General features: G+C 27.8%; 1 protein-coding gene across 2 annotated transcripts in view; it reads left to right on the forward strand.

The window, feature by feature from the left end:
* Positions 1–8,769, forward strand: part of LOC122631687 (progestin and adipoQ receptor family member 3) — a 9,578-nt gene extending 809 nt beyond the window's left edge. For both annotated transcript variants that reach the window (XM_043817666.1, XM_043817667.1), the window contains exons 2-8: positions 2,103–2,291; positions 5,600–5,772; positions 6,240–6,396; positions 6,549–6,701; positions 6,992–7,271; positions 7,744–7,908; positions 8,380–8,769. In XM_043817666.1, coding sequence (XP_043673601.1) covers positions 2,163–2,291; positions 5,600–5,772; positions 6,240–6,396; positions 6,549–6,701; positions 6,992–7,271; positions 7,744–7,883 — 1,032 coding nt within the window. In that variant the 5' untranslated portion in view covers positions 2,103–2,162 and the 3' untranslated portion in view covers positions 7,884–7,908; positions 8,380–8,769. The remainder of the gene's footprint in view (positions 1–2,102; positions 2,292–5,599; positions 5,773–6,239; positions 6,397–6,548; positions 6,702–6,991; positions 7,272–7,743; positions 7,909–8,379) is intronic.
* The last annotated feature ends 1,365 nt before the right edge of the window (positions 8,770–10,134 follow it).

Raw genomic sequence — 10,134 nt, forward strand, 5'->3', positions numbered from 1 at the left:
TTTCAATAAATCACGTGATTGTGTCTGATCTAACAACCGTCATTATATAGTTGTTAAAGTCATATATAGTTGTTAAAAAAAAGAAGGATCTATTGAGTCTTCAGTTCGTGTATCATTAAAGTTAACTAAAACGATTTTACAATATTAGATATAGTCTTTGATAACGCGGATGTCTCTAGTACGGATTTGCAACAAATAAAATAGTGGTTCCAATTATATATTTCTATATTAATAATTTTATTTTTCTCTATTATTTTTCTTTCTTACATTCCTTTCTTTCTTTTTCTTTTCTCTTTCTGTTTCTCCAATTGTTATTAATATTGGAAAGCAAAAAGAAAATCATTTAATGTTTTTTTCCAATCGATTTAAATGATAAACTTTGAAGTTGCGTTTTACAAAATAATATTCCACATCGATATGTATTATATTATCAAGTGAAATACCGAAGAATGAAAAACAATAGGAAACAAAGAAAAAGAGGAATACAAAAAAAAAAAAACAATGAATATTAACATTTTACACGTAAAAGGAAGTACATATCCGCTTTAACTTATTATTATTAATACAAAATGCAATGTATTACTAATGTGAACTATGATTATTGATGAATTATCTCTATAATAATAATAATAATAATAATAACGATTATAATTACGAATTATATTGTTGCATATTCGAAATTATATTCATTTGCAATTAGTTTTGAAATTATATTAAATTACGAACGAGATAGTTAATAACTTTCACCGTTTTTACCTTCCTATAAGATAACTAAACTTTTTCTCTTATTTACATATATCTATCGATCAAATGTATAGCTATATATATATATATATATATATATATATATATATATATAAACGAAAGTTATAGTTCAAGTTTAAGCTTTGTTTAACGATTGCTTTCGATATTTATTTGTAACAACGTAAAAAGAAACGCCATAATATTTGCACTTATATAGGAGAGAGAGAGAGAGAGAGAGAAAGAGAGAGGAGATTAAGTTTATTCCTCTATCTTTCTCTTTCTCTCTCTCTTTCTCTTTCGACTTTCTCATAGATTAAAGTCATGAGATCTCTCGAGGAGAGAGTGAACGTACAACGATCTCTTTTCTTTTTTCTTTTTTTTCTTTTCTTTCTTTTTTTTTTCCAAACGCACTTACAGAAAAATAAAGAAAAGTTCGAACGGGAAGAAAGATGGTAGGAAAGAATAATTATAATTAAAATAACATAAAGAGAGATTCTAGGACACTATGCGAATGGATATTCGCGATGGCCTCTTTCTTTCTTTTTTTTCATTATTTTTTTCTTTTTTTTTTCCTTCTTTCTCTCTTTCCTCTCTTTTCCTTTCTTTTTTGTAACTTATAAAATTTTTATTTATTCGGTCGGTATTATAATTAATTAATGATAAGCATTTTATAAAATGAATTAATTGTCAATATATATGAATATTTTGATTGAGTATAAATAATTAGATGTAAGGATTACACGTCCAAATTGCATCATTTATATTATGTATTGGTTATATATGTCATCATAAATATTGATCATTTATTTAAATATACTGACTCAATAAATAATGATTAATTATGTATTGCATTGGCCAATAAGTTATGACGAAATTTTCAATAGTTTATATTTTTCATTAAAAAAGAAGTAAAATTTTGGATAACTGAAACATTATTTAGTATTCAATATTTAAGTAAATGACTAAGTAATATTTTTTTATATATTAAAAATATATTCATTTATTAACCAATTTTCCAACACTTCTTACATTGTATTTTTTTTTTCTGAATAGTTATGAATGATAAAAAATTGGGTTAAAAATTTGACGATAAAAGAAAGTAGAAAAAAAAGCAATAATTTTATCCTTTCAATATGAAAATTTATTTTGCTTCATCGTTCATTGGTTTTACTTTTATTCTATTAATCCTTCTAGTCGATCGAAACAGGTTTTGAAACTAGTTTTAAATTATAAAAAACTATTTGCCTTACAAAATTTCTGATCTTTTTATTTCTTTTACTGTCTTCTTCTTATTACTTTTTTTCCTTTTTTTCTTCATATTTATTATTTCATTTCGTAATCATATATTGTGTATGCAGAAAACAAAATAAAAAGATAAAAGAAAAGAAAGAACAAGAAAACAAACATCGGCCAACTCGATGATGAAATTACTGGCAGGTGTGGAGAAGGTGAGCGACCCAATCGAGGACGAATTGCCTAAAGAAAAGCCACACAATAATAATGAAGTTGATACGATACAAGATCATCTTCAAGGTCTGATCAGGAAGGTCAGTTTGTATTTCATTTTTTATTTTCTTTCTTTTTCTCTCCTTTTCTTTTCTTTTCTCTTTCTTTGCTTTTTCAGATCATCTAAAAACAAAACAAAGAAATGAAACAAAATTAATACCATTGTTTTTATTTTTCTTCACTTGTTCTCTTTCCATGTAAAGCCATTTTGAATTATTCGTATTTCACTCGAAGGAAACAGAAAGAAATCAATATTTATCATTTTATTTACGTTTTGTTCACTTTTTTATCGTTTTATCGTTCATTTTCATTTAAATTCAAAACAACATTCATCATCGTATTTGTCAAGAACGGATATTCCAATGAAACCGAACGAAAGGAAAAATAATTTTTCTTTTTTTAAACAAACATCTTTTTATGTCATATACGTCGTTCTTATTCATTGATTTTTAATTTCTACACAAAGTCAATATGAAAACGATTGAGGTTTCATAGAATATTCTTAAGCTTTCACGAAAGGCCTTCAGATGCAAAATGACGATATACTCGATACGCTCCGTTTCTCAATGTCACATTCTTTTATAATCTTTAATTTTCCATGTTTGACGATTCACTTTATTTATTTATCTTTTGGACAATAACGAATTGTGTGTGTGTTTATGTTAAAACATCTGCATTGGTACATCTATTACAGTCATTGGATCAATAAATTTTTCAGAGACGTTTAAGTCGATCATGACCGAAAAAATTACTGCAATGGCGACATTCTTTGCTATGTCTCTATATATATATCTATGTGTGTACATATATATGTCTATCTATGCACATATATATTTACTTGCTAGCCCGTTGGCATAAACTTGACACACTCTGATGATAGACCGGTCCCGTTGTGGCCTACTTTGACGCTTTCCTATCTCGCGATATAAACATCCGTATAGACACGATCATATATTCACCTTTCTTATTAACCTCATTTTCTTAAGTTTGTCCTAAGAATCCTTACGGTTAAAGAAGTTTTCAGATATTTTTTTTCTTCTTCTTCTTTTTTTATATCGGAATAGTATCGACGCTTGATTAGTTTTTGGGATTACTAGGACAACCTCGTCACCAGTAACAAGTCTATACATATATAAATATATAATAGTGATTGTATAAGTGTTAAGATAATTTGAAAAAAATTTATTTTATATCCTTTAAGAATTAAATTTGTACATTAATGAACGTAAAAATTATTATTCGCGAAATTATTATCTTTTGCTGCTTCTTTTTTTTTTTTTCTCTTTTTCGAATTGACCTCATATAAAATATGTTCGTAAGCAGATAAATATAGCATTTTGTTTCGAATTTTTATCATTGATTTGTTTTTCATAATTTAAAAACAAAAAGGAATGAAATAAAAATAGGGAAACTCGCGAAAATGAAGTTTCGTTAATTTTTACTTTCGAGCTATTCTATAAAGTATAGATTATGTATATATTTTATTATAATAAATAATATCGTAATGTTATCATAATCTACTATACCATATATCTAATATTTTATATATATATATATATATATATATATATATATATATATATATAAAGGAACAGAAAGTACTATTGTTCAGAAATAATTAGACTTTTACCTATTATCAAAAAATAAAAATGTCGAAACTCGTATTTACCATTTACTTAATTACGTTGGTCATTATTCATTAAAGCGCGACTGACGTTTGCACGCTAATGATGTCTGAGGTCGATTGGAATTACACAACAAAAAACTTTCTTGATTTCCGTCCCCCATCTGTTATAATAATAATAATATAAAAAGACATTATATTCATTTCATGCCAACGTGACGAACAAAGCCTCGATTCTTTTCATTGTTTATTATATATATCATATAATATATATATATATATATATATATATATATATATATAAATTTTTAATTTAACACACACACATATATATATATATATATAACATTATATATAATTAATATATACTACATATATAATTTAATTTATATATATATTTATCACATATTATGCTTCATGTATATATCATATCATATAATTCTTTTTTTTTGATTATAAAAAATTTGGAACTTTAGTTAATTCAAAAACTTAGTAAATTAATAAATTAAAAAAGAAATATATACATATGTGTGTATCTGTATGTCTGCTGCATTGTGATCGCATGGTTGACTTATGATATATGTCAGTGATCGTCCTCTAAGAATTCTCATTTCTATTTTTCCTTTTCTAGTCGCATTTCTTCTTATATAATAGTTGCAATGGTTGTAATGTTAATAAACTATGATTTTATAGATATATATGTACATACATACATACATATATATTCAAATACAATATTACACACGTATTTATGTTACGTGATGCAAAACTCTCCATTGTTAACTATAAATAGTATGGGAATAAAGAAGAAAGGGACGAAAGAAAAAATTATAGAAATAATTAAATATAATAAAGAGAATTGATAAGTAATTTTACTTATACTTCCTTTATGATTTTACACGTTGAGTGTCATCCATCGAATTTTTTTTTATAATAACATATATTTAATATCGTCGCATGAACGATCGATCATTTTTCTTATCGATATTTTTCAAAATTACATATTTTATTATTTTCATATTAAATTATATTATATAATTCGTCAATGATTTTATTTTTTAATCACACGTGAAATATACGATACAACGATTCAATGAGGAGTATGATAAAATATTTTTATCGCGAATAAATGTATATTTGCAAATTTCTCATTTGAATTATTTTTTTGAATTATCATTTTTTTGTTTACCTTATTATACTAGAATATGTGTATTATTATATAAGAAATAAAAAATATTGTCTATACTTGACATTATATAATCTTGCTTTACGAAAGAAAATATGTTCGACTTATTGAAAAGTACAATTCAATAAGTCGACAGTTGCAAATTATTAATCGTATTAATCACTATTTTTCTTTTCTTTTTCTCTCTCTCTCTCTCTCTCTCTCTTTTTTTTTTTTTTATAAGCAACCATCGTAAAATCATTTTGTTATCTCTTTCTTTCTAGAAGATAAAAGACAAAGAATGAAATAAATAAAAGATAGAGAAATAAAATAATCGAAATAATGTATTGGTATACAGTAAAGTTATAAATTAATAAAACAAATAGAAAAACCTATTCTATTTTTATATCGATATATACATATTATTATATCTATCTTAATACGTCAGACCTGTGTAAAATATTTTTCGAAAGGGAGAAAAAGAAAAACACGAATGAGAAAAAAAGAAACTATAATAAAAAAAAAAAAACAAAAAAATTGTTAAATCGATATTTTTACAGTGCGATCATGTTCCGGCGGATTCTTCGATCAAGGCTGACATATCATTGAACAATAATGAAGGAAAATTGAGACGATTGTTAGCATTTAAAGATGCACCCGAATACCTTCAGCATAATCCTTATATACTTCATGGATATCGGGGATACTTAACTACAAAATTATGTGTGGAAAGGTATCTATATATTTTTATACTTACATACATACATACATACATACATACATGCATACGTATCTAGGAAGTCTTAGAAGTATGTCATTTGCATGAACGCACTCGTGAAACCTTGATATGTGTCAATCGATCGCGAAACTTTGACCATTGACCTTAGAAGCTCGACGCCGATAAGAAACAAATCCTACGGAAAAATAAGACAAGAGAAAATGAAAAAAAAAAAAGTAAGATAAACGATTCACTTTTTTCTTAATTCTCAATTAAACAAAATTTTTCAATAATATTTTTAACGAACATTAAATGTTCAATTTTATGTTAATATATTTTAATAGAAAAAATTTTAATAGAAAAAAAAAGGGAACAAAGAAATCGAATAGTAATGAATAAAAATTTTCTTTCATTTGGTCTCTTTATTTGATGGAATTCAGACGAATCTATTTTTTTGCAATATTTTTTTTTTTTTTTCATAGTATATTCTGGTGGACGAACGAGACGATCAACATATGGAGTCACATCTTCGGATGGATGTTGTTCTTCGGTTTGACCTTATACGATCTTTGCTTGTTAAATATACACGCGCCATTCGGTGACAAAGTGATAGTAGCTCTATTATTGATCTGTTTTCAGGTAAATTAATTATTCACTTCAATCAAATGAACGTTAAATTAACTAAACGAAAATATCTGCTTCTATCATTCTTTTTCTTTTTCTTTTTTTTTTTTTTTACTTTCTTTCTTTTTCTTTATCTCCGTTTGTCTCTTTTTCTCTCTTTATCTTAGGTATGCATGATCTTATCGTCAGTCTATCATACATTCTCCTGTCGAAGCGAGAAGGATTATTGGTGTTTTCTGTCTTTCGATCTCTTCGGCATAGCACTCAGCCTGCTATCGATTTACATGTCCGGCGTTTACTATGCCTTTTGGTGTCACAAGGTATGTAGAACGACAACGAATCTACGGTATAATTAATACAGATAATTTATCGGAATTAAATTATTTCTATCTTCGATTTGTCACATCGTTTAATAAATAATCCGAGCTCTCGTGCTTCTTCTCGTTCATAGATCTCTAAAAAAAAAAAAAAAAAGAGAGAATGATCGAAATAACAAATTAACTTTTTCGCGAAGTTAATCGTAGGATTGACGTTTTGTTAAATGCAAAAAAAAAAACGAGGGTATATTTAACAATTATATATATATATATATACGTATATATTTTTACAGGATCTACAAAAATTTTATTTGGTGACAGTCCTAGTTATATTTCTCTTCGCAATGATACTACAGATACCGAAATTGAATGTTAACGGGAATGTGAAGCTGATTGTGTTCGTAGCTTGGGCAGTTTATGGAGTATTGCCAACGCTGCATTGGAGTATAGCAATGGGTGGTATGGACAATCCGATCGTTAGATTGTTACTACCAAGGGTACTTGGGATGTACACCATTAGTGGTCTAGCATTTGCTATATATTTGACAAAGATACCTGAACGTTTTTTACCTGGTAAAATATTTTACAATATATCTATTTATCTTTTTTCTACATTTTTTCCCTTCTTTTCCTCTTCTTCTTCTTTTTCTTTCACGGTTCAAACAATCAACCAACTTTCTAATGTATGAATTTTCTTTTTCTTTTTCTTTTTTTAATTTTCTCTTTTCATCATCCTAAAAGAGAAATCTTTCTAGATATGGCTCGTTGATCAATCTCTCTCTCTCTCTCTCTCTCTCTCTCTCTCTTTCTCTCTTTCTTTGTCTCTGTCTCTATCTCTGTCTCTGTCTCTCTCTCTCTTTCTACGAATAATTGTATTTAATCGAATTCATTCGTTCTTTTTGAATAAGAATAATAATTGTATTTTCTTTTCCTTTTCTTTTTTCTAATTATCCTTTCATTCTTCTCTTACTTATCTTTTTATTTTATTTCTATTTTCTTTTTGTAATTCGTTTTTCTCTTTTCTTCTTTTCTTTTGATCTTTAAGGCTGGGTCGATTACGTTGGTTCGTCCCATCAATGGTGGCACGCGCTGGTCGTGTTAGCACTTTATTATTGGCACAATACCGGCATGCTCTATGTCGAATATAGGATGAACCACGGGTGTCCGGCTAATATGAGATTATGACATACGGATAACGACGATCCGTCTGGTCAGTATACACACACATATATATAGATATACATGTATATAATACAATATAATTATATATATTATTTTTTATAATACATATAGATCATTTAGATCGAACATAACATAGTCGATACATACAAATTACAATTCTTTTCCTCTCTTTCTTTTTTTCTCTTTTTAATTTTAATTTAGACACATATATATCTCATCGATCTATACAATATAATATAATTACATAGATACACAGATTTTTCATATACATATATAGATCATTTAAATCAAACATAACATAGCCGATACATACAAATTACAATTCTTGTCCTTTCTTTCTTTTTTTTTTTTCTTTTTTTCATTTTAATTTAGGACAACTTCTTCTAATAAACATATACATACATACATACACACACACACACACACACACATATAATATACGTCATAGAATAAGTCAACTTAAGAAGTAACTAAATCTTTCTTCTTCATCACGTTTTAGTACCGCGCTTCAGTATGGAGTGTGCTTGCGCGATGGAGATGAACTTCGCTTGGCTGGCTTTGCAAAAGCAATTGTCCTCATACAATTTTGACGAGGGTATCGCGAGTGTCTGCTTCCTGGAGAACCCATTCAAGATCTACATGAAAGAATAGAGAAGAAAGAAAGAGCTGGAAGAAGACGCGATGGAGAATGGTGACGGGTGGGAGAGAGAAAGACGATAAAGGAAAAGGGAAGCAGAGAGGGAAGGGGGGTAGGGGAGGGATAGGAAGAGGGATGGGTGAGAAAGAAAAAGGAAATAAAATCATTTTCCGGATATTGAGGACGACGTCGCGAGAAGAGAATTTTTCTCACACAAAATACATGATTCAGAGATATATTGATACATAGTTAGATAGATAGATAGATAGATAGATAGAGAGAGAGAGAGAGAGAGAGAGAGAGAGAGAGAGGGAAACAGATAGATAGATAAAAGAACATACAGCGCGTACACGATTGATCGTCAAAAAATAATTTCGTAGTAGAATTTGTGAATAAGGTGTCGATTTATAGACTGTTGTATTTTTTGTTTCTTGTTTCCTCTTCTTCTTCTTTTTTCTTTTTTTTTTTTTCTTTTTTCCTATTTTTTCTTTTCTTCCTTTTTTTTTCTTTATTTTTTTTTTTTTTAATTTTTGCTTTGCAAAAATCTACTTCGGCGACGTGAAAAACAAATATGGCGCGGATCGATGGGACTGAGAGAGGAAGGAAATGGGGTGAGATAGAAGAGGAAAAAACTCGAATATTCAGTTTTTATTTCTTTTTCATCATCTTCTTCTTCTTCTTCTTCTTCTTCTTCTTCTTCTTCTTCTCTTCCTCCTTCTCTTCTTTCTATTTTATAATTTCTTTTTTACTCTCCGTCGAAAGTGACGTCCTTCTCGTCAAAACGTTCATTTTCGATCTTTTTTTTTAAGTTAACGGAAGGGAACCAATACGGAGAGTAAACAATTTTTTGTCTGTAATATAGAGTGCTTTTTTCATCGTTTTGAATTTTTTTTTTTCTTTTCTTTTTTTTTTTTCATTTCTTTTAATTTCTTTTCTCTTTATCTTCGCTCATCTTCCTTCCAAAAATTATTATTTATAATATATCGATAAGATGTAAGGGGTTCCTTTTTTCTTTGTGTTTCGTTGGATTTTTTGTCCGTGTGTGTTGCTCTTTACGGATTATCATTTTATTACATATTATGTGTTCTTCTTCTTTTTTCTTTTTTAACATTCGATTAGCGCGCTTCGCCCCAAGCTTTTCATTTTCTCGCAAATCATTACGTTACGTGTACTATTCGCATTTCTTCGTAGTTCGTCGATCCGTCGCAAGGTGCGCGACATTTACATTTCCTCAATCTTTTATTCCGAGATTCTATTTATAAACTACCGTTTGGTGTACACGTTATTACGAGACGCATAGGCGATGCAGTTCCTAGAGAAAGATATATATATATATATATATATATATATATATATTGAAAGATATATATATATATATATATATATCGAATAACACTTGTTACTTCGATCGGCCGGTCTCATTGATTCTTGACTAACTGTTTCCGTGCTGGTACACTATTTTTCACATTAAAATTTGTCTATGAATTTTAAATATAAATAAAACATTGTTTTCAAATATAAATAGCGTGAAAGGAAAATAAAATAAAATAAAATAAAATAGAAAAAGAAAAGAAAGAAGATATGACGCATAAAGAATTTATTGATAATAACGATATA

Source organism: Vespula pensylvanica, chromosome 9 (assembly GCF_014466175.1).
Source record: "Vespula pensylvanica isolate Volc-1 chromosome 9, ASM1446617v1, whole genome shotgun sequence".
NCBI lineage: Eukaryota > Metazoa > Arthropoda > Insecta > Hymenoptera > Vespidae > Vespula > Vespula pensylvanica.